The sequence below is a fragment of the Xenopus laevis genome, chromosome 9_10S (assembly GCF_017654675.1).
Source record: "Xenopus laevis strain J_2021 chromosome 9_10S, Xenopus_laevis_v10.1, whole genome shotgun sequence".
NCBI lineage: Eukaryota > Metazoa > Chordata > Amphibia > Anura > Pipidae > Xenopus > Xenopus laevis.
The window spans coordinates 90,546,511-90,572,550 of NC_054388.1; the positions used below are offsets into that span (position 1 = coordinate 90,546,511).

General features: G+C 39.0%; 1 protein-coding gene across 1 annotated transcript in view; it reads right to left on the minus strand.

Moving 5' to 3' along the window:
- Positions 1–3,529: 3,529 nt before the first annotated feature.
- gpr139.S (G protein-coupled receptor 139 S homeolog) overlaps positions 3,530–26,040 on the minus strand; it is a 56,732-nt gene continuing 34,221 nt past the window's right edge. Inside the window, exon 2 of the mRNA XM_018237780.2 lies at positions 3,530–7,864. Within this exon, the coding sequence (XP_018093269.1) occupies positions 6,930–7,864 (935 nt within the window). The 3' untranslated portion in view covers positions 3,530–6,929. The remainder of the gene's footprint in view (positions 7,865–26,040) is intronic.

Genomic DNA, 26,040 nt, shown 5'->3' on the forward strand with positions numbered 1-26,040 from the left:
GTCAAAGCCATTGCGCGTCAACACTATTCGGACGCCCTTTGACTTTAACAGCGGCAAAATTGATGCGATTGACAAAATTCGAGTTTTGTGAATTTTTTGCCCATTCATGAATTTCCCTGGAAATTCGCTAATTTTTGGGCGAAGTGAAATGGGAGAAATTCACCCATCACTAGTCGCTTACTCCATGTTACCATTTGGTCATTAATATGTCATGACAATCTCTATCCCACTGAATTAGGTGACACCTCTTTCTACATGAGATTTAATTAGAAATGCCCAAGCCCATCAATGCTTTAGAGTGAACGTTCAATTTTTTGTAACAGTATTTGTAGTTCCCAAATAAATATAAACACACACTGCACACCGTTTTTCTTTAAAAAAAAAAAGTGTATTCATCATATCCTTCATAATACAATCTCTTAAGATTTTCATTTTCACAATTACACATCAGAAAAAATGATAATAATAATAATAATAATAATATAAATTTCCAACAATTTTACATGTGTTTTTTTTTTTGTTCTATTGGTCATACAAAGTAAAATAAGACAAAGAAAAAATCATGGTTTCATTTGTGATAGGAAATTGCAAATTTCCTTTAATTATATTATGTCCCAGAGAAGGTTTAAAAGAAATGAACAGATCATCTTTCTGTATAGCAAACCCATTGAGAAATAAGTAACATGATTATATGGGTAGAGTGGTTATTAAATTAAATAGCAGCTTTTAAAAATACACAAATACAGAGAACGACAAGCCTCTGAAACGTCTAGAAAAAAAAACAAAGGGAGTCTCACCAGGTTGCCCACACTTGACCTTCAAGCATAATTAAGGAGGAATATGCCATCTTTTATCTAGACAATAGAAACCTTTTTATTTGGTATGTACTGAATATTAATTTAATGTAACTTACTTGTTGCTTGAAAAACAAATTGGGATTTGGCTTGCTTAGATAGTAGCCTAGCTCTATATATAAACACAGTAGCTAGGTCTCTATCACTGCCCCAGGTCTGATTCTGACCTTAAAAGGTCTATCAACACAATCTTCTCTAAGTTATTAAGGGAGATACTGTATATAAATGCTAAGTGTCAATAATATCTGACACTTTTTACAATGATTCTATAGCAGCAACTTGAGTTTTACTACTGGCGACCTTTTATATACAGCCAAACATATATATGTATGTCATATGTACAGCTAAACATTACAACAATGTAAAGGGTACCATTTTCCCTGTTATTTAAATACACAGATAACAGCAAAATCACATATATATATATATATGTATATATATCTATATATAGATATATATATATATCTATATATATCTATAGATATATATAGATATATATATATATATATATATATCTATATATATATAGATAGATAGATAGATAGATAGATAGATAGATAGATAGATAGATAGATAGATAGATAGATAGATAGATATAAACTATGGATAACTGGAAAAAAATATTGAAGTCTTTTTTGCTTAAAAAAGTAACAACACTATACTCCTTTTATAAAATAAATCTGAATTTTCAGTTACAATATGGAAAGTGCACTTTTTCACACCAAGTCACATTTGCCTTCGAAGCCTATAAGGTCAACAAAATAAAATGCTACACAATTATTATTTAATTAGGAAAATCTTGAAATGAAATGCAAAACCTGTGTGTACTGTATATATTGCATGTTCATACTTTTCAAAATATGTTAGTGTAATCCTAATTTTAGCAGACCACGAGGCTTAACGAGTAAAGCCTTTAAAAGGGAAGAGTGAAGAGCATCTAGTAGATTTTTTCTCAAACTCCCGAGAAACTAATAATTTACTTAATCATGAATTAATACTTGTATATGTTCTTTACATGTCATTTAATTTAAATATTTCCTATGATTTTATTAGACTCATATGTGATTTCTCCAGACAGTGTCTGCTCTACAGATGGGCAGATTGATTGGTAACTTAGCAGGCTTGATTCATCAACCATTGAACTAGGCATGCCTGATGCTCAGCTTAATTCTGCTGAGAGAAGATAAGTAAGTACCCATATGATCCTGATATGGTCAGCTTACCTGATGACTTTGGAGACCTAGTCTCTCCATTAAAAGTCACATTTACTAGAACAAAAAATAATGGCTTATTTCAAGCCTTTCGCAGCCATTTCATGTGAGTGCAAGCCTTTGTGAATGCCATAAGAATATTTTTCATGTCTCTTTGTTCTATTCAAACGCAGAGTTGTTCCTTTGTTTTCATTCTGCTAATGTTAAAATACAATCATAAAAGCCTAAATAATCCATGGTCATGCCTGGCAGGGTCATATTTGTAAATCGTGATCCGTCTGCTGTTTATTTTTTTGCTAAAATCCAGGAAAAGGCAACATGTTTTTTGTCTGCTACAGATAATCACTTTATGTAAATCTGTTTATGTTATTAAAGAGATATTATCAGTGCAAAACCTATATCTCTTCAGGAGAAAGCACCCAAGAAACAGCAATTATTACATTATTTAATTAAGGAAGTAATACAGTACATACACTTTACACAAAAAATGTACTCCAGGGATGTAGAATTTATGACCCTTACGCCGTACTCATCATCACCCACTGCAACCCAGGCCATATTGGACTGCTGAGCCTTTTTTTACATTGCAAACAAAATAATACTTCTGCAACATAAGGTGCTATTCTTAATAATCACTATAAATATGCAGTATGTATCATTTGTAGCAAGTGTAATGGTATATTTCAGAGTTATGCTGTCTGGCTTGAGATGCACTCTATGCATGTTATGTCTTTCTGCAACTCTTTGCAAGTCACCTTTTAACAGTTCATACATCCATACCCTTAAGGGGAAATACAGAGTATAAAATAGAAAAACATTGGTGCAAATAATGTTCTAAACAGGCTTATCAGGTACCCTAGTGTTCAAAGCATTCTTTCTTAAGAGCTGCCATTTCTACGTTTCCAGATGTTGCTTGTGGAAATGGCTGTTGACAAGAAAGATAAAATAATACAAAGTTAAAGCCTTCTTCCTAGGTCCTCTGCAGCACAACCATAAAAGTATAACCATACAAGTATGAAAGTACTATACAAATTCAGCTTTGTCTGTATGTCTTGCTCATTGTGTTTCATGAGGTCTGTTAATATAGATACAGTAGAACCCCCATTATATGTTTCTCAAGGGCCCTAGAGAAAAATGTGTAAAATCCAGGAAAATGTATTATAAATTATATTGTATATTGGTGGGAACACAAAAAGCTGCAAAATTAGGGAAAAAGTAAAATCAGGGTATGTAAAATCGAGGCTTCACTGTACAGGTATGGAATCAATTATCCGGAAATTCCTTATCCAGAAAGCTCAGAATTATGGAAAGGCCATCTCCCATAGACTCCATTATAATCAAATAATCAAAATTTTTAAGAATGATTTCCGTTTTCTCTGTAATAATAAAACAATACATTGTACTTGATCCAAACTAGGATATAATTAATCCTTATTGGAAGCAAAACCAGCCTATTGGGATTATTTCATGTTTACATGATTTTCTAATAGACTTAAGTTATGATGATCCAAAAAAATCCAATAATGCTGCCAGGGCATCTGTTAGGGTACCATCAGGCAATACAAGGGTCAGTTTTTACTGAAGCCCTAAAAGCAAGCATTAAATAATGTACAATATGGGTCCTTAGTGAAAAATCAGGGGGGTTTATGATGGCAGCCTTGACCTTGGGGTCCCCTTGTTGACACACTGCATAATGTTTAGGTACCAAATGATTTTTCACACCATTTTTAGGTTTTAGATGATTGGACATCCTTGCACCCACAACACATTTGATACTTTCCATGTTGATGTGTGCCAATCTTCCAAAAAGAAAGACGTTCCTCCAACTTTGAGGTGCTAGCTTTAGTGGTGATGTGTACAGTGTGTCAGTAATGCTAAATTTGCTCTTTTTATGCAACTTAAATGATAATGGCTATAAATCCAACACATAAAGGAAGCCCTGGAATTACTGCCTGCCAAATTTGTATTAAAGTGTAACATCCAGTTGAAAGATATATATTTGTGTCCTGAAGAAGTGAGGTGGACATAGGGAGACCTCTGTACCTTTTTAACGTCAAATTTGTACCTGTATTTGTCTCCATGCTTTTAGTCTCTAAATAAAATGGAGTTATTTGTTTTAGGCTGGGTCAGCCACTGACCGCAAGCAGAATCTTCTTCTGTGTTTACGTCTAGTCCTTGTGTCGGCTCAGGGGTGAACACACTCGGTAGATTTCAGCTCAAAATGCAAAGTCTTCGGTTTCTTCACCAAAATCTGCCGTGTGTTTGTGCCGGAGCTGACACAGAATGGGATTCTGCTCGCAGTCAGGGGCTGAAATCAGACTGCAGATTTCAGGAGGCTCATATCAGCCCTGTCTAGCCCTAACCTTATGCTTGTGCTGCTAAAGATCTTTAAAGAAAGATTGTACTTTGCGGTTTAATCTAGTAATTTGGATTTTTTGGGTGTAACCATTTCATCTAGTGTGAAATAGTGAAAAATTAGGTCGGGCTTCTCTGTACTATGAAAATATGTTTTGAACATTTGGGTGCTATTAAGCTTCTTTAGGATATTGCCTTCATACTGAATGTGTTTTTGATCTGTGTATTCCCCATTTAGGGTATGATTGTACAGCTATATTTTTATAAACTACTGTTTGACCCAGCTCATGGCAATGTATTAACTAAACAAATATAGACGAGTGTAGGCTGGTGGGTTTTTATGCAAAGAACAAAGATGTCCTGATCCTTAAATCCATATCAAAAGGAAGTTATAGTAACCCATGGATAAATCCACACCATTACCCCATAACATGATTGTAATTTATTTTGTTGCTTAACACATCTCCATTTATTGGACTATTGTGGAATTTCTACAGGAGCATTTTGGGATAAGCCATATAACAAACATTAAAATATATATATCCTCTTATGACATATTTTACGTGTGCATTCTATACAATATGCCATCTGGCTCAAACAAGAGGTCAAGCATTTGAACAAAACACAACCCATTATTTTTTTTGCATCAAATTAAGTCTATTATTATTATTATTATTATTATTATTATTATTAATAAAAAAAACATCACATATTAGACCCTATGGCACTATTGATATTTTGCCCCAAATCTCCCTGAAAACACACAATTTTCAAACACTAGAGTTTCTAAAAAGATTCATTTTTAACCATAAAGCGAAACTCAACTCATAAAATATGCATAAAGTCTAGTTTTGCTTTCTAATTTTAAGAAACACAATTGATAAATAACTAATTTATTTGCAAAAAAACGTTATTTCCACTTCAATAAAATTGCACGTTAAATGTTTCTGAATTACATTCCAAATGCTGAATTGAAACAGTGCTATAAAAAGTATAGATAAATCCTTTGCGAATACTACCTATATCATAAAAAGGAAACAAAGCTTTATAAGAGAGTGGCTGTATTGCACATTTTAAAGAAAGTATTTACATCAAGGGGTTTTTGCAACATTCTAATTCTATAAATACATTTCCTATACAGTGTTATCAAAGTGTTAACAAAATAAATATCATTATGACAGCAAAGACTAAACCTCTGCTAGATGACAATACAGACCAAGAATGTTGTTCACACATTTTAGTGTTGAACATTGGCCATGAACACCTTGCCATAAGTGACATGGCGGAAAATGAATTTTTGCAAACTGTGTTATTGCAATTATTCCTATATGATTTAGTAGAGTGAGTGCAGCTAACGCAATTAGTGGGAAAATCCACTGCAATAGATCGACATTATTTAAAGCCCAAATGCAATAGTTTACTATGAATTCACCAGGATCTAAAAACAATATGTTGCCCAAAGTGCGAAAATCAAGTGCATTTCACTGTTTTGGTATACAGCACATAGTCTAAAGCTATAAAGCAACGGAACCATTAACTAGCACAGGAAACTGCTCAGTAACACAAAGAGTAACCTCTAAACCGCCTACTTGGAGCAAAGAGCAAAAGTAAATTATTTACTCGGCAAGCTCTCCGCTAGAGTTTGTGGCAATAAGAATGGAAGTACTTGTTCTGAAGTTCAAGCTTGATGTGCTTTTTATCCCCTTCAGATAAAAAAAAACCTATGCTGATTTTGTTTATTAAGGCATGTGTTTAGAGTTTAACAGGCGTTCACAACAATTGGCATATTTAAGAAACTGTTCATTCAAAATTCAAGCAAACAGCTATATGTGATATTAATTGCAGTGGATAACACACACATACAGCTCACAGAAACTATAAGGGGGAAGATGCAAGTCACACCATAAACAAAACATCGTCATTCACATTCCGTTGATTAAAGACAGTAGAATTTTTGCAAAATGCTCTGTAGTTATAACTAAAGTCTTTGTGACATAATACACAAACTTTTATTGTCGGGCAAATGAATCAACCATTCAGTCTTGTTTTTTTCTGTATATATGTGACAGATCTTCTCAACCATGTGCACATCAGATAAAGGAAAAGATAATAGAAACATTCCCCAGAAAAAAATCTGCTTAGGGTGGAATATTTGAAGAGCTAATATAGCTGCTATGTATGATATTAACTAAGCACCACAAAGTGTCTTTAAGGAGATGTTTCAAGAACTTGATATTGCACTACTGCTTGTAAATGTCAGTCTTTACAGTAAAAACTCAAACCAAAAACCTCAAAGGACGTTTCTGTTGAGAGACGCTTCAACATATTCTATCATACCACCTGCACCTCCATAATGGATCCTACGATGGCTGCAACTGGCTAAATGTGCTTTCATTCAAGAGCATCTTTATATCAGATGACCCATAGAAGCACCATTGCACATGAGTGCAAAATAAACTGCCACAATAGCATCAAGTAGCATTCAATAAACAATTACCATACCTATCCTTCATGGAGATACTTTTAATGGCTTCCCATTTTTATCATATTGGTAAACAAACATTTTAATACAGTGTGAATTCGCTGGGGAAATCCAGGGGCTGCTGGTTATAGAAAAATTGTAGTTTGTATAAAACTGAACAGGTTGTTTCTGGCACTTGAAAAACGCCTTTAATGTCCCGGCTGCCATTGTGCGAAACCGTTTGCTAATAAAACAGTAGAGGAAGAAATTAATTGCCGTGTTTAACAGCGCTAACATGTTAGCAATGTCCGTTATAATGTGCACCAACCAGCTGTTATGTATGGGGGACACATAAAGATGGTAGAGTATCATAATTATTCTAGGTGCCCAAAGAATGGCAAAGATAGATGTAATTGTAAACAAAATGGCAGTAGTTTTCCCAGTTGAGTAACCTCTCAATCGAAAATTGCTTTTCCTCTGGAGCTTGTATACTATAATTGAATTTAGCACAGAAAATATGGAGCAGGGGACTAGGTAAACTGTAAAGCAGTGGATCCAGATGAGGATATGGTGTACTGATGTGCTTGTGTAATCCTCAATCCAAATATTTGGCCACCAGTAGTATGGGATGCTAGTCAAAAAACATGTGATGTATACACTTACAATGACTTTCCTTGTACGGGCCGGGAAAGACACAGTATGGTATTTAAGAGGGTGACACACTGCTATGTATCTATCGATAGTTAAAGGAACCGTGATCCAGATAGAAGTATGGATGGAAGAAAACTCCAAGACTTCGATGATTTTATCCAACATTTGAGGCATCTGCTTGTTAAGAATGAAGTCTTCCAGCAGGAAGTCAACAAATACAATGAAGAACAGGACCATGATGTCTGCAGCAGCCAACGCCAGGAGATAGTTGTAAGAGGATTTTTGTCTGCGGGCCACCAACTGTGACAGGATGATCACTGTCAAGATATTTGCTGTGGAGACACAAATATAGAAGAGAAATGTTTTTATAGGCAACCTCTTAAAATTAAACATTATATTTATTGTAGTATGTATGAGACCATATCATCTCATTATTACGTTTGTTTGCGATGACATATGGGGAGATTTAATTTGCTCTGTCCGTCCTCCATTGGGTCCTATGAGAATCTGCTGAAACTGCATGCACCAATGATTAAAATGTCGCCCTTGTCTGAAAATGTTCATAGACCTGATTTCTTCTAAAGGAAGTGCTGAAATGGATCTTTTACAAAAAAGATGCAAAGTGCAAAAAAGAAAAAAAAAATGTGCTTGCTATATTCTGCACCCCTTTATTTACAGTATTGTATAAAATGCAAAGAGCTGAATTCCACACCTTGCACCAAATAGGGAAGGACACAGGCATGGCTAACTTGTGAAGCATTTACAGCAGGCTTTAATGCACAGAAAACAAAGTAATGTTTCCAAATGAAAACTTTTTCGAATGCAAAATAACAGTACATTATATTTAAATGTACATAAAACATTTTTTTGTATCACTTGTTCTTTAAGAGACACCCTGAACTTATATACAATATAATATACAAAATCTGACATAAATACACACATAACATAGAAGTGGTTAATTAAATTATCAGTAGACAAATAATCCCCCCTGTATAATGGACTCCTGCTGCCTATAAAATAAAGGAGACAGGCAATGTTCAACCTTGCAAGGGACAAACATGGAGGAGCTTAAGTTTCTATGCTTGCACTGTTTAGCTCAAGCAATAACAAACACCATTGGCTTTTTATGATTAAAACAATAGACAAAACGTACTGTATGTTCAACACAAACACTATTTATTTATTTACATGTTGAACAAATGGGTATACTGCAACTTTAACACGTGTATTTTTTACTTCTCACTCACTAAAACTGGATTTTCTACTTAACATGTGTCAGCTGGGGGTATCTCATATACTGTAAATGAGAAAGTGCCCAGCTTAGAATTAGCAGATATGGCCAGAGTGTCTGGGTAAAGGTAGCTGCAAAAATATGTCAGCTATAAGGAACTGTCACGGCCGGCACCCAATACCAGAACAGGTGCCAAGTACCCTGGTCTCGGCTCGGCTTCACCAGTAGTGTGACCACCGTTGGGCTTCAGGAGGAGCCCTCAGCTTACTTGAGAGCCACCTGGACTTAACGAGGGGTACAAGGCGAGATGTTCTGGCTAGCAGAGGGGCACAGCAGGTAGATAGTCTTTTGGGCCGAAGGTCACGGTACAAATGGAGCAGGCAAGAGAATCGTCAGACAGGCAGGGTCGAGGCAGGCAGATATCAAGAATCGTCAGGCAGGCAAGGGTCAAACCGGGTAATCAAACAGATGGGGTCAGGCAGAAAGAGTAGTCGAGATGCAGGCAAAGGTCAGGATTCGGATATCAGAATAGTCAGGAACAGGCAGGGATCAAAACCGGAATAACAGATACAAGTTTCACAGGAACAGACAGCACAAGGCTTCAGGAACCACCAGAATCAAGATTCTATCACGGGCACTGACTGGGAGTAAGAATGGGCCTTAAATACCTCAGAATTTCGCGCCAAAACGTGCACCAATGCTAGAGAACCAAGATGGCGCCGGCGCTGAGGCCAGAACAGGAGCGCGGCGGCGTGGCGGCCGTCCACGCCGCCGCACCACTAGACCACCAGGTAATTTTATTACAGGAACCCATTAAATGTTGATTGGCATAAGGGCAGATACTAAAAGCCAAGGATTACTAAATCTGCCATATCATCCAGGGTATTCCTGGTTAGGCCTACCGATTGTCTTTTCTATGTCTTTCAGAGAAACATAAATTGTATTTATAAGAAAGCCATTGAATAAACACTGTTAGAGCCAGCCTATATCATTGATTAGTGTCAGTATTGTCTTCAAGGTGCTGACCTCCAATATCAGCCATTACAACTGAAATTGCCAAAAAGGGATTGCTAACAGGTGCAGTGCATCACTGCCTACACTTTAGGGTCAGGGCACATGCTCAGATTCGGGGAGATTAGTGGAACATTGGAACTTAGACTACTAGTTCTTAGGCTGGCAGAGATTGGAACACAGTAGACTTTAGAAGCATCAGGAAAGGGTTTACTTGGCAACCCTGATTCAGCTTTCATCCCTTAGGCTGATGGCACAAGGGTGCCCAAATCTACAGTTTTTATCCCTTGGTCTCAGCTGGAATACACACTTTGCATTTTATTATTAAAGGACTAAAACAACCAAACTGAATATAAATATATCCTATATTATCTGGGCCCCACTATCCAGAAAGCTCCAAATTACGTAAAGATTGCCTCCCATAGACTCAATTAATAATATTATTATTCTTTATTGGAAGCGGAATCAGCCTATTGAATTTAGTTAATGTTTACATGATTTTCTAGTAGACTCGAGGTATTAAAATCCAAATTACAGAAATATCCATCCAGAAAGCATCAGGTCCAAAGCATTCTGGATAACAGATCCCATACCTGTATAATAAAAAGAAAGTCTAATTTATTTACAGGTGTGGTTTCATTTACTTAACAGTCCTACATGTTATATAGCATAGATACTCTTATATCACATTGTCAACGTTAATAAAAGATAATACAATCTGATGTAGAGAGGAAAATTGAATTAGGAAGGCAGGGAGAAATCTTATTTTCTATTTTTTATTTTTTAAATCTTACATAAAATGATTCTGTGTCCTTGCATCCACAACAAATAGCTGCATTACTTTCTCATAGATGCTACTGATTGTTAAATGTAATGATATCATATAAAAAAAAGAACAATTATTGATTCCAAGACCTCGTCTACACAGAACAATGTATGACTATTAATCACCCACTTCATGACTAATAAAGCCTTTACAGTACCATGATAAGCTTTTGTATTAAGGATGGAACAAATCTGCAATTTGTTTTTACGGAAAACTGAATCTAAACTCGTATTTGCATATTCAAGTTTAACAAAACTCCCAAATAATTGTATCGAGTTCACAGTCACTTTACTGTGAGCCCCCTACTTTGTATTGATATGGGTCCCTATTCTGTACAAGTATGGGATCAATTATTTGGAATGTTTAGGATCTGGGGATTTGCATTCAGTTCTGCTCAACCAAATCCTGCATTCCATAAGTCCCTATTTTGTACAGGTATGGGATCTATTTTCCAGAATCTGGGGTTTTCTGGATAACGGATCATTCTATAATTGAGATCACCATATCTTAAGATTGCTAAAAATCATTTAAAAATTAAACAAACCCCAAATTTTGCCACAAATATCATGCAGCTTAATGAGATATTGTTTTAATATTACAGAGTAAAAGAAGTCTATAACAGATGACATTTCCTGTTCCAAATACTATATATATAAAACTATAATTTTGTGATTACAGATACAGAATATTGATGCCACAAGGCTGGGTAAACCACCATTAAGACCAATGCTTTCATTTATATGGTTGTAAAATATGACTAAATTGCTATGGATTTATTTAAGTCTCTGTGTAGGAAAGAGCATGATCGGACACAATTATCACATGGCACGGACACCCTTGTTGTAATTGTTGTAATTGCCACGGACTAATTAAATTATATCTAGCATAGCCTTCTCGTATTAGCCAAACAGTTCCTAGGATCTTTACCAGGAAACCTTAGGTCTGTCAGATGCACTCATTATTTCCTTCTTATGCACATTGTCTGCTAGGCATAATATTGACTTTTCTGCAGAATGTCAGCAATATGTTGCTACTCATTTCATTAACCATTAACCATTTTTTTTCAAATATTGAAGCTAAAATAAAATAGAAATACTACCAGCGTAGTATTGGCCTGTCTTTGTGCACGTGTTTATCATTTGTATAGATGACTGAATAATTTTGCTGGTGCAACTGGTAACAAGGCAAGAAAAGTGATGAATTAACATACAGCTCTGAATATCTGAATATGGATAGCTTTTCCTGCCAGGTATAATGTTCCAGAAGAATGGGAAAAGGGGTTCAAGTATCACAATGTTCTTAAAAAATCCCATTCCCTAAATTAGTGATCCCCAACCAGTGGCTTCTGAGCAACATGTTGCTCCCCAACCCCTTGGATGTTGCTCCCAGTGGCTTCAAAGCAGGTGCTTATTTTTGAATTCCAGGCTTGGAGTAAAATTTTTGTTGCATAAAAACAAGTTGTATTGCCAAATAGAGCCTCCTGTAGGCTGCCAGTTCACATAGGGGCTACCAAATAGCCAATCACAGCCCTTCGTTGGCATCTTCGGGAACCATTTTCATGCTTATGTTGCTCCCCAACCCTTCTTACATTTGAATGTGGCTCACGTGTGAAAAAGGTTGGGGATCCCTGCCCTAAATAATAGGAAAGGTGAATAATAGGAAAGGAATGTGAATATGTTGCCATGGAGGCTCTAAGCACAAGCTGTTAAACAAAGGGTCTCTCAGAGTGCTTTTATGTTAGATTCCTGGAGCCTTTTGGGTTAAATTGCATTACTTTGGTGTTGATTGCCATAAGAATGAATAAAGAGTCGTCCATGAACACAAAATCCCTACAAATGCTGGCTTAATAAATGAATGGTAAATATCCCATGCTGTGTCACTTGAAAAATAAAAATCTCAAAACTAATTTGGATGCAGGTCTAAAAAAATGGGTAAATATGAGACAAAAACATTGCTTCAGCTAGATCAAAAAACATTTACAGTACCTGAATAGACACATACACTAAAAATAATGTACCTTCTATTTTTAAATATAAGAATATAAAAAGCCACTTAAAGGATAAGTAATGCTTTAAAGTAAGTGAATGTAAAATTGATGAGAGTGCTATTGTAAGAACTTTTGCAATGTACATTCATTATTTAATTTGTTTTTCATTCCAAGATATGAAGGGATACGTGGACTGTTAATATAAATTAATTTTGTTACAATAGTGCCACCGGCTGGTCAGTTTCTGACCACCAAGGAAGTTGTCAGGAGCTCTGATGACCTTCTGGTTAGGAAAAAAATTGAAACTTTTCTCAAAACTTTACTAGAATTATATATATTATTATTATTCAAGTCACTAGATGTCTCTTCTAGGTAGGGAATACCCTTGAGATGGTTCTAGAACAAGTTCTCCTCTGTGGCATTCAGGCAGGGATAAAAGATAGCACAGTGAGCTGCTTCCTCTTTAGTATGTAAAGGGTCAACACCCCGGCGGTACCTCGCCAGTCAGGAGCCCAGTGTATAGGGATCTAGGACTAGATATACCCTGTTGCTGCACAGAGGGAACCCTTGCAGTGGCAGTCAGTGTCGGACTGGCCCAGCGGGAAACTGGGAAAAAACCCGGTGGGCCCCAACCCTTATGAGCCCCCGCTGGGTCTGACCCCTCTTCCGATATAGGAATGCCACAAAAAAATTCTGCGCTGTGGAAAACATGAATGTGGCCTGAGTGGCATCTCACAGTAGGGGGCCAGACGGGGCCCTGGACAGAGGTCCCGGTGGGCCCGGGCCCCCCAGTCTGACCCTGGTGGCAGTTGTAGAGCCACCTACTCTGAAGGAATAGGGAAGGTAGGCAGCATAAGGGGGCCAAGCAGACTGAAAATTCTTTAGATGATATTTATATTGAAAGTTGAACATGGAAGCTAAGCTAATAACTTTGAATTAAAGCTGCCATCTGAAAGACCATGTGGACCTGCAGTTTATTCCATTCTAAGTTTGACTTCTACGGGGGAAGGTAATAAAAGTCTGTAATGGGAAAACTATTCGCAATGCGAAAAGCTATGCCTTTGCGCGAACAAATTTTGCTTTGTGCAAATTTAATTGCACCACTTCCGACAGTGGAAGAGCGTTAGCGAATTTTATGTTTGCTCCAAAAGATTACGACACCTTCAAGCATTTCTTAAGAGTGCGCAATTAAAATTCCCTCTGCAATAACAGTTTAGGGAACTTTGGGGCAAATTCACTAAGAATCGAAGTTGCGCCAGGCGCAACTTCGCCGCACTTCGCCAGGCGAATTTTCGCCAGCGCTACGCAAATTCACTAAAATGCGAAGTTGCGCACAGGGGTAGCGAAAGGTTGCGGAGTTGCGCTAGCGTTGTTTCGCTAAATAAAGCGAAGTTGCGCTAGCGAAGGCTAATTTGCATACGGCGCGAAATTCAAATTTCAATGGAGGAACACGTATCTGCACTACAAATGCCTAGAAAACCTTCAAATCAGCCAATAAAAATTTTATTTTGCCCTACACATGTGCCCACTGTCTAGGTAAGTTGCCATGAGTCAGGAAATGTAGGGGGGAGGAAGGGGAGCCCCAAAAAATTTTTGATCTTTTTCAGCCTATCACCCGCTATGTAGAAAACACGCCAGCGTTTTTTGGGACTTAGAAAAAATTTTGACTTTTTTTGAAACAATCCCTATCTACTCTATTGCGCTTCGCCAGGTCTGAGGTGGCGAAGGAAGTCTAGCGTAAAAGGTAGCGTTCGCTACACTGCGCAAGTTAGTGAATTTGCGTAGTTTCGTCGCTAGCGAAGATTCGCCTGGCGTAAGGTTGCGAAGTAACACTAGCGAAACTACGCCAGCGTTCGTTAGTGAATTTGCACAGTAGCGAAAATGGCCAACGCTAGCGAATTAACGCTAGCGTTCGGCGCTTCGCGCTTTAGTGAATTTGCCCCTTTGTGAGATGTGGATTTTTAATCTTATCGGTGCGAATTGTCTTTTCTCTTTAATTACATTCCCCTGCTAGTCTTTTATTCCCTTTAAATTGGTGGGTTCCCTAGTGCTAATTTGGCCATTTACTATAAAATTAATGGGGTGGATTCCCTAAAGGGTTAATTTGGCAATTTACTATAAAATTTCTTTTGAGCCACATCTCAATAGCCCCTGTCTTTGTTTGTCATAATCACTATGGAGCAAACATGGAAGCATTTAGTAGCCCAGTTTCCTAAAGTGCTGATTAGTAGACCAGACTAGGGATTTCAGACACAAGCATTAACACCTCAAATATTGCATACTAATTGTGTATGTGCATGCATGCTATCAGTGCAGATGGATGAGTAAATATCCCCCTCGCTGTGTGGGTTTTCTTTCAGTTATATCTGTTTCACACTTGGCATGTTGTGACACATTACCTTGGACTCATATAAAACAAGCTTAAGTAACGCTAATCTGGGCTATCCACACCACAGATAGTTAATGTCCAGCTAAGGTAGGAGCATGGGTTACATTTAGACTCTCTCTGCTGGATCCGGGCCTTCGCTAAGTGGAAGCTATCCCTTTAAGGTGTAGTGCAACTACAACACCCAGACGACTGTGCATACAAAATGATTGGGCTCCAATCTATCACTCCTATGTTGGAGCTCAGAACTGCTCTTTTTAGCTCAACCCTGACTATATTACGTTACTAGAGTGAACTAGTACTGGGAGCTCACCTGCCACTTTCTATTCCTCATTCACGGGGTTGCCTGGTCCCCGACTTGGACACATGACTTTCTGGGCCTTGCTGCACCCAGGCTCCCCTGATCAGCATCCAGCAGCCAAAGAGGAAGAGGCCACTCCTTACACACACTATAGTGCAGTGTGGCAGGAAGTTGTCATATCACCTCTTGGCCAATAACACTGAGCAAAGGGTGGGGCCTTAAAGCCATAGGGGCAGATTAACACCCTATGGGACCCTACACTTATGTTAAATAAAATTATTTTCTTGCAGTTGATGAAGAGTCATTGTGATGACTCACTGCGACCACTAGAAAAATAGATCCAAATAACACAGTCAGTGTCGCAAACTGACTGACCAAAGCCATAGAGCATATTTTGTGGACTAGTTCATGAAATGACCTTGAATTATTTCTAACTGACCAATACTTTAAATGCCTGAAAGAACTGAAGGTACATTAGCATAGACAGAGCATTCCATTTGGACATATAGTAGTTGATATCAAGGACAGTCAGTACATCCTGTACTTCAGTGTAAGGAAGCTTAGAGGAAGGCACTCAACAGTTTTCATCTTAAGAAAAAATTAATTGAAACCTAAGCCTGACATTTTCAAGAGCTGAAAATAGTCATACGGCCAATACTGATGCCCAATAAGCACTCATGATACCTGTCTGGAATCTTTAAGTGAAACTGATGATTATTTAGGATAAGAATGCATAACACTGGACCTTCAAATGATGACATCAAGTTAAAACTAAATACTTAGAAGTCTAAATAAAAAGAACAACAATCTAAACATCAACATTTTGCTCAGACACCCAGCCAACAGACATAGTTAGAAATTACAAAAAATTATCAGTTATCAAATAATCACCAACAACTGTCCTCTACTGCTTTAATAATGGTCAAAAATTCAATGTTCAAAAATATTTCAATAATGGAATATCAGTTGAGCTAGGTTTCAGCCATGGTAGACATGGTTTTATTTTGTATCCGGACACAAAGACTTTTTTATTTAAACCTTTTGAAATATCGCACTCAGGGTCCGACTGGGGGGCCCTGCCGCAACCTGCCCGAAAAAGGGAGGTTGTGGCAGGAAGATTTGTGCAGAGAGGTCTCTGAAGAAGTGACATGAAATGCATCAGACCTCAGAAGCTTTTTTTTTGTGTAATCAGATAAATAAAAATTGATACATTTAACTTTCAAGTGAGCAGTTCTTAAAAAGTCCCAGAAGTGCACTGCTACAACAGTTGGGGGGCACATTTACTTAGCTCGAGTAAAGGAATAGAATAAAAAAAACTTCGAATTTCGAATGATTTTTTTGGCTATTTCGACCATCGAATTGGCTACTTCGGACTTCGAATCGAACTATTCGAACTAAAAATCGTTTGACTATTCGACCATTCCATAGTCGAAGTACTGTCTCTTTAAAAAAAACTACGACCAACTACTTTGCCACCTAAAACCTACCGAACAGCAATGTTAGCCTATGGGAAAGTTCCCTATAGGCTTTCTAACATTTTTTTGATCAAAGAAAAATCGTTCGATTCGAAGGATTTAATCCTTCGATCGTTCGATCGTAGGAAATGCGGTAAATTTTACTTCGACGGTCGAATATCGAGGACTAATTAACCCTCGATATTCGACCCTATGTAAATGTGCCCCTGAGTGTGTGGTGACAACGATCCGCCTAGTGACGGACTCGGGGCGGCACCACCCTGGTCACAACACCGACTGGATCAGATTTGTGATTATCGGTATACACATTGTTTGTATGGTGAAGCCGTTCAAAGCAGAAGCGTTGGGTCCAGGGTGGGATGCATTCGGACCACGAGATGTAAATGCTGAGCGGCTTGTAGGACTCTTCATTTATAAACACTTTAGTCGGCGCAGATCTTATAAAAGAAAACATAGTTCTAAGTAAGTTTCCAATATTTTTTATTAGTTTAAATAAAATTTTTCATTTTTTTAAGTAATTTGTAAAGACTGCTGTAAAAAGCAGCATTCACTTAATTCCTGGTTGTTACTTTTTAAACAATGTTGTAAAAGTCTGATGCATCAGATGCCTTGTCTTACATTGTATTAACAGTCTGTGGCATTAGGGCAGAGAATAGAAAGGGAAAGACAAACACTGCTTTCAATAGCAATACATGTAACTTAAAAACAATAGAACATTTCTAATGAATGTATATTGCATATTGCTTAGATTTATGTTCTTTTATTATACAAAACATTTCTTTTGGGTTGACATTCCCTGTAAACTGGGGAACTGCCACATATATCAAATAAATAAATAATGGAGAATGTATCTTAGCCTGCATGAATAAGCTACAAAAGCTTTAATTGGTCAGCAGATGTCTTCTATGTCAGCACCTGCCCAAGCTGAGCTGCAAGCCTTTCGGTATTGTCTTTTGAAATCCACGAAAACAGAATCTTCAGTGCAAAATATAACATTTTATAATTTTTATAATTTATAATTTTAACATTTTTATTATTTGGGTTTATAATTTGGGAAGTGAAAATTTCAATTACTGACAGCATACAGTATTTCACACTTTTGAACAAGATTATCTGAAGCATCCTATCCAGCACTGATGAAAAGTCCAGTTGTGATCAGGTTTGACTCAGCATTACTCCTGTCATTCTTCTAGTCTTTCAGTGTAGGAGATGCTTTACAGGGTTCGTATGAAATGTAACCAAATGCATTAACTATGATAGATTTATAGAGAGATAGCGAGAGAGATAGATGATCGATGGATAGTGTATATATAAAACTGTTGAAAAGACATGCACTCCTAGTTTGAGTCTTTTCAACAGTTTTATATGCAATGCTTTTGACCCTGCACCCGAATTTAACAAAAAAGTCTGGATTACACAAAAGCCATAAATATCTTGTAAATTATATCCTTATAAACGGTGAGTTCCATGACCTGTATAAAAACACTCGGCCTTCGGCCTCATGTTTTTATATGGTCATGAAACTCCTTGGTAACTAATAATATCCTTATAATTTACAAGAGGGGGTACTTTATTCACTATATAAATTACTGCATATAACGAAAGAAATGCAGGGGAATATTTCATTTAAAGTAATTAATATTCACAGTACATGTAGGGGTTATTTACTAAACTCCAAATGCAAAAATCACGAAAAATTTGTGATTTATTTTTTTTATAAAATCTGAATTTTTTTAAAAAAATCACTAATTTTTTGGAATTTATTAAACCCCGAAGATGGAAAAGTCAGAATCTGAAAATCCGGCATCTCAGACCTGTCAAGGTTGCATATAAGTCAATGGGAGAAGTCCCAATGATTTTTTTTTGATGTGCGCTGAGTTTCGTGCAATACCCCGAAGTTTTCTGAGTTTTCAGGTGAAAAGCATAAGAAATCTGAGTTTCCCGCAACACAAATTTTTGGGAAAATGTAATAATAAATAAGCATAAAAAAAACCCAAGCGGATTTGATTGGAGTTTGTAGCAGAAAATATTGAGATAAATTCGGACTTTGATAAATAACCCCGTAGAATACATAAAATCCAAAGAACTGACCAAACACAAGGGGAGTTGGAAGACTCTAACAACAAGTCTTATAACTGTAAGGCAAAATCCAACATGGTAAAATGGACACAAAGTAAACTGTAGAGTTCTAATATAAATAATCTAACACTAGGCCTAATTTATTATAACCCCTGATTCAAGTGCAAGTAGTAAAGGTGGCCATACACTGGACCAAAGTATGAGGCCAGACAATAGGCCTGCCTGACTTACAGTATATCTGACCGAATATCGACCAGATAGCCATTGACAGGTCTGACAGGTCTGACATTCCCATCAGGGCGAGGACTGCATCGACACATTGAGAAATCTTCTCCCAGATGGCCTGCATTGGAGGCAATTATGATCCAGTTGTTGGATCCAAACCTCTGGAGTGAACAGGAAGTCTTTATATACACTAGCTTTGTGCAGAACAGATGCATTAGCTGCCAATTATTGTATGGTTTAATGCAAGATCAAATAACCCATGGGAAATTAAAATGTCATCATTTTATGTCACTAACTAACCATTCACACCCCACTCTACATTTTACAGTACAATACATATTTTGTATCAACTACACATTGATATTATTTATAGATATATTATAAATTATTCATGTATATTTAAGCTATTTATGTACATTTAAAAAAAATATCTAAATGCATTTAAATATATTTTGTATTAGTTAGAATGAGAGAAAATGTATTACAGAAAACTCCATTTACAACTGATTAACCAAATGAATACTGTAGCTAACAGATAGGAAGAATGGAGGAAGAAGAACAGAAAGCATCTTGGGAAGGGATGTTACGGTGGCAATTATTTTAATGTATGAAATGAAGATTATTCCTTGTCAGGGGGTCTCAAGCTCTTTTAGAAGTCTTCCCTTCAAAAAAAGGCAACAGAGTGCACATCGTAACAAGCCTACTCCCAGGGACACATTACTTGTTTAGGTCCATATCTGATGGTACAGGATTAGTAGCCTGGTGGACGATTTGGAATCAATATGAGCAAAACACTTGATCAGGTGATAACTTCAAGGATCCATTTGTGTGCACCTAAAGGCACGTGATTTTACACAATCTGACTCCCATGCATTAGAAGTTCATCCCATGTTCCACCCAAGTGCCATCCCTTTCCCCCAAGCTCCCTAAAAAAAACCTTTCAGGTTGCACTTATTTTTTTTGCAAATCGTTACATAAACCATCTAAACTGTTCTTTAAAATAACAATAACCTAAGCTGTGCAGGTGCTAGAATAAAGTGGACATGACAAAAAAAACTAGATTCTAGCAATTCAGCCTGTGCTACTTTCAAGAATCCCCAGATACTGCAAAATATTTCCCGAGACAGTTGTTGTAAATACCATTTATTCTAAGACTAAATTAGTGCCACATAACTTGAACTTAATCATGATCGCTCTTTCTTTGAGCAGTAATTCTATTCTATTAAGCCTGCTTTAGTTCTGTCTATGCACACAGTACATTTGTCCTACTTTATTTCCATGTTCCTGATGTTAATACTGCTTAGAGCTGGTATTGACAAAAAGTACTGGCAACCCAATTGAATACTAAAATGCACAGTGCAAAGGAGACAATTAGGATTTGGGGAAGGTCTGTTTGTATGTGTGTACACAGTTATCCTCATATTTGCAACAATGTGATGTCAGAGGGTGGGATAATGGATATATTTCAGTAATAACAACCTATAACAACAATACCTTTATCAAGGTAGAATGTAAGGGGCAATTTAAGGTTTTTATGTGTTGAAATCTATCTTATTTAAGCAAGCACGCTAGGGGAAAAATACCTCAAGTTGCAAGGTTTTACCCCAAAACCCTCCCGTGACTTCCTGAACTCATGGGTTTACCTTAATGACTGCTCAAGCCATATAGAATGGCCTTTGTTTCGAAGCACAGAGACCTTCAGCTGGCTATCCTATATACTAACCGAAGGCCTATCTATGTCCCGAGTGGAGGGGAGGCAGATGCGCACGCAACTTCGGTTAGGATCTATGAGATGCGCGCGCAACTTCAGCCGAAAGACATAGATGCGGCCTTCGATTAGCAGATGTGCTGGAAGGTTAGGATCAGAACAGGTTAGGATCGGGGAGGCAGATGCGCTGGAAGGTTAGGATCTAGGGAGGCAGATGCGCTCACCGTCTCCTTCTGCCTCCCGCCGCCTCTTCTTTCCTGCTCACTCAGGCGGCGACCGCTGGAAGGTTAGGATCTAGGGAGGCAGATGCGCTCACCGTCACACTAGGGGAACCGGTTGCGTACCTGCACGAAAGTCTGTATAAGCGTCGGCCATCTTGCTACTCCTCTGCGACTTTGTCATCCGCCCACTGCCAAATCCGCCCACTAAAGTCTGTATAAGCGTCGGCCATCTTGCTACTCCTCTGCGAGTTTGTCATCCGCCCACTAAAGTCTGTATAAGCGTCGGCCATCTTGCTACTCCTTTGCAAGTTTGTCTAATGGCGGCGCTAGCGTCACTCTAGGAGGGGAACCGGTTGCGTACCTGCGTGGGTGGCCATTTTTAGCAAAACGGGCTATATTATCTCCAAAAAATATTGATGTTGACATGATAAACAACCAAGTGATTGCATTACTTCCTGGACAAAGCTGTGTCTTTCTGAGTACTGACTGTATTGATTCTGAAGACGAAAGTGAGAAACTTAACTTCCCATTAGAATATTTAAACACTATCAACAATGCTGGATTACCACAACACAATCTTATACTCAAAGTAGGAACAATAGTCATGCTGTTAAGAAACCTTAAGGGTAGGGGCACACGGCGCGATTTCGCCGCGATTCTGCGCTAAGCGAGTTGTCGCTGCATTTTTTAAGCCGAAATAGCTTTGCTAACTTTGGCGCTGGCGTCAATGCAAATCGCGGCAAAATCGCTGCGCTAATTCACACGCGGCGATTCGTTTTCTATTGTCGTCCGAAGTTGCCTCGCTGAGCGTTTCCGGGCGACAGTAGAAAAAGAATCGCCGCGTGTGAATTAGCGCAGCGATTTCGCCGCGATTTGCATTGACGCCAGCGCCAAAGTTAGCAAAGCTATTTCGGCTTAAAAAACGCAGCGACAACTCGCCCAGCGCAGAATCGCGGCGAAATCGCGCCGTGTGCCCCTACCCTAACACTAAGCAAGGTTTATGTAACGGTACACGGTTGGTTGTGAAGAGCATGAGACAAAATGTTATCAAGGCAGAAGTGCTTACAGGATCCCATAGCGGTGATACTGTTTTGATTCCCAGAATTGACCTTACCAGTTCTGACCAGGAATTACCTTTTAAACTTAAACGACGACAATTCCCCATTAAGGCTGCATTTGCCATGACAATCAACAAATCACAAGGACAAACATTGGATAAAGTCGGCATTTACCTATCTGAGCCTGTGTTTGGTCATGGTCAACTTTATGTTGCATTTTCAAGAGTGCAGCGTTCATCTGATGTTAAAGTCAAGATTTTAAGTACAGCTCACCAGGGAGAACTCATTCAAGGACAGGAGAACATTTTCACAAAAAATGTTGTTTATAAAGAAATTTTTCAGTAACACTTTACTACCAATAAACTCAAAATTTAAGAATTCTAATAGCAGATAGGTAATAACAAGCAATAGGCACAGATTCACTCTACATCCCCACAAATTAGCGTCGCCAGTTGCTGCCTGGGGATGCAGAGTGAATCAGCACCCATCGCATTTTGCTGCCTCACTGTTGTTACCATTCTTTCATTAACGATTCTTTAGAGAATCGGGGGTTTACTGGTTTGAATAGAGTGCTGCCTATGGTCAGTAGCATAGATGTCCTTTTCCTGCAACAAGTCCCTGTCCTTTCCTCCTGCCCTATGGGCAGAGTGCTGCATTCTCTGGGGTGCAAGTGCTTAATTGATAAGCACCTAGTGGTAGCTCTAATGCCCTTTAGTGTTTTAGCACTTGCACCACGAAGAAAATTAAATAACCTCTTTAATGTCCCTAAAATAAGATGCTGTGAATTGTGAGTACTTTGGAAAAAGAACAATTTTAAATTAGTGCATTAGAGAATTTTGCAATTCTACAGAAATGTATCAGCAAACTCTGTGTGCGCTGCTTCCATTGCACAAAAATGCGTTTTCAATGAAAATGAAAATGACTAGATATCTTAAAAGGGTGGTTCTTCATAAAAGAATAGCCTTGGGTATCATGTCTACAGTTGCATTTGAAGACATGCTTCCAGTTCATCTTTATTTTCAGTATTTTATGATTTTTTATCATTTACATCTCTTGTAGCTCTACAGTTTGGAATGTAAATGGCTTTTGAGGATTTTATCCCCCTAGGTGGTGGTTTTAGAGTCAGAGTAGAAAATGAATACGAGAAGGCATCAATAAAATCATAAGCAGTGAGAAATAATAATGGGAATACAAATGAAGCTTCAAAAAAATGTTTCAGATACTAGATAGTATTTTCAATTGCAACTTATGAGAAATAATTCAGCATTATATTGTATAGGGTGTTAAAGCTCAGGAAATGCATTGAGCACTAATTTCTCTAGGAAATGTCAATCTCTACTGCAATTTGAGAATTTGGAGAAGCACGAAAGAGAACACTAATTTGCTGTATTGGGGGTATTCTAATCTAATATATTACTGCTATGCAATAAGTAAATTGCATTAATGGAATGGCTGACCCCTGTGAAAAACATTTCATGAAAAAGTGCTAGTGTTCACCATTGGTGGGTATATGCAGCCAGCTCTAGACTAGACATCTGTGATTAAATGGTGGACAATGAAAAGAAACCTGTCAGCAGTGTCGGACTGGTTCATCAGGACACCAGTTTTCCTGGTGGGCCCTCTTGCTTCTTACAATTTGTTTAATTTAATGGTTATTCTCTTTTTTTATGGGAACAAAAAGGGTTAATAATGGAGGACTAGAGTATAGTATCTAGAGTAAAGAGACTAGGAGAATAAAGAGGTAAGTATAGTTGGAAAAGTAGTCCCATGGTCTAAGGTTTTGTGGTTGGACCATGGCATCCCAATGTAACACTGCCTATCAGGATGTTACTAGTAACAAGTCATTTTCTGAGGGCTCATCTGATTTTTTTTCCCAAACCCACTGCAGTAGAGGAAGCAACAGATGCCCCATCAGGGACATTATATATAGTATATAAACATTACTTGAAGGGTCATGATTAAAAATAAGGACTGTAGAATGATTTTTTACACCTAGAATGCCTTGAACCTGCTTTACAATATAAACAAAGTGTCAGGGAGCCGGGAGCCCCCTCTGGGGAGTAGTCCGGATCTAGGAGGAAGCCCCTCAGGAAAGATCAGGGTCGTGGTATCCAGGAGTAAGGCAGGAGAAACAAAGTTCAAGCACAGGTCAAAAGGCAGACGGAATGTAACAAAGTCCAGGGCCAGGCAGGGGGTCAATGACAGGCAGAGTATCAGCGAAGTCCAGGTCCAGGCAGGGGTCAATGACAGGCAGAGTATCAGCGAAGTCCAGGTCCAGGCAAGGGGTCACACAAAGGAATCAGGCAGAATAAGCAGGGAAAACAGCAAGGGAAACCCAGGAATCACTAGGAATCAGGATCCTATTTTCGGGCGCCATCTTGGCGCCTCAGGCGTCCTTTTATGTTTGAATTTGGCGCCCTTGCGCCAGCGCCAGCGCGCCCGCGACCGTCGCGCCGCGCTGACGTCACGGCGCCGGCGTCGGAACCCACGTGGGTTGCCTGGGCGCCGCCATTTTGGATTCTTCGCCGCCGGGAGCGGACGCGACTCCTCGCGCTCCCGGCGGTCTTGACAGTACCCCCCCCCTCACGGGGGGCCTCAGGACCACCGGGACTTGGTTTCTGGGGAAACTTGGAGTGGAAGTCTCTTACCAAACGAGGAGCATGCACATCACGGTGTCCCTCCCAAGAGCATTCTTCGGGGCCAAAGCCCTTCCAATGGATGAGGTACTGAAGGGACCCTCTGGAGATTCTGGAATCAAGGATTCTCTCCACCTCGAATTCTTGTTGACCCTCCATAGAGACGGCAGGAGGAGGAGATTGGACATCAGAGAAACGGTTAAAGATGGTGGGCTTCACCAGGGAGACGTGGAACACGTTGGGAATTCTCATCTCTGGTGGGAGTTGAAGTCTGATGGCTACAGGGTTAATTATTTCCAAGATGCGGAACGGACCCAGGAACTTCGGACCCAACTTGGGAGATGGCACCTTCAAGCGAATATTCCTGGAAGAGAGACAGACACTATCACCCACCTTGTAGGGAGGAGAGGGCCTTCTACGGCGATCCGCGAAAGTCTTGTGGACTAGAGCACTCTTCTCCAGATTAGACTTGGTTGCAGCCCAAATAGCAAGCATATGGGCTGCCAGATCATCTGCAGCCGGGACGTCCGACAACACGAAGTCCTGAGGAAAGGCTTGAGGGTGCTGTCCATACACCACCATAAACGGAGACTTTCCTGTGGAGGAATGACATGCATTATTATGAGCAAACTCCGCCCACGGGAGGAGGTCAGACCAATCGTCCTGGCAAAGAGACACGTGGTTCCTCAGGAACTGTTCTAAGGCTTGGTTCACACGTTCAGCTGCCCCATTCGTCTGCGGGTGGTAGGCAGACGAAAATTGAAGTGTTATTCCCAAGTCTTTACATAGGGAACGCCAGAACTTGGCGGTAAACTGGGTGCCTCTGTCGGAGACGATCTCCACCGGGAAACCATGCAGGCGGAAGATGTACTTAATAAAGAGTTGGGATAATTCAACCGCAGAGGGTAACTTCTTCAAAGGGATGAAATGGGCCATTTTGCTGAAGCGGTCAATAACAACCCAGATCACAGTATTCCCACCGGAGGGAGGAATTTCGACAATAAAGTCCATAGAGAGGTGCGTCCATGGACGAGAGGGAACCGGCAAAGGCTGTAACAACCCGCTAGGGCGGGAATGGCTAGGCTTAGAAGTGGCGCAGACATTACAAGCAGCCACAAAGTCCTTTACATCCTTGCGGATATCAGGCCACCAGACTAGGCGCCTCAAGAGTTCAAGGGTCTTGGCCGGACCAGGATGTCCAGCTTGCCTGGAGCAGTGGGTTTGTTGCAGGATGGCCAGGCGAAGTTCTGGAGGGACGAAGGCCATGCCAATCGGAGTATCTTGAGGAGCCAAGGACTGCCCAGCCAGAATCTGGTCGGCAAATTGGGGATACAGAGAGGCAATGATCTTGACTGGTGGAA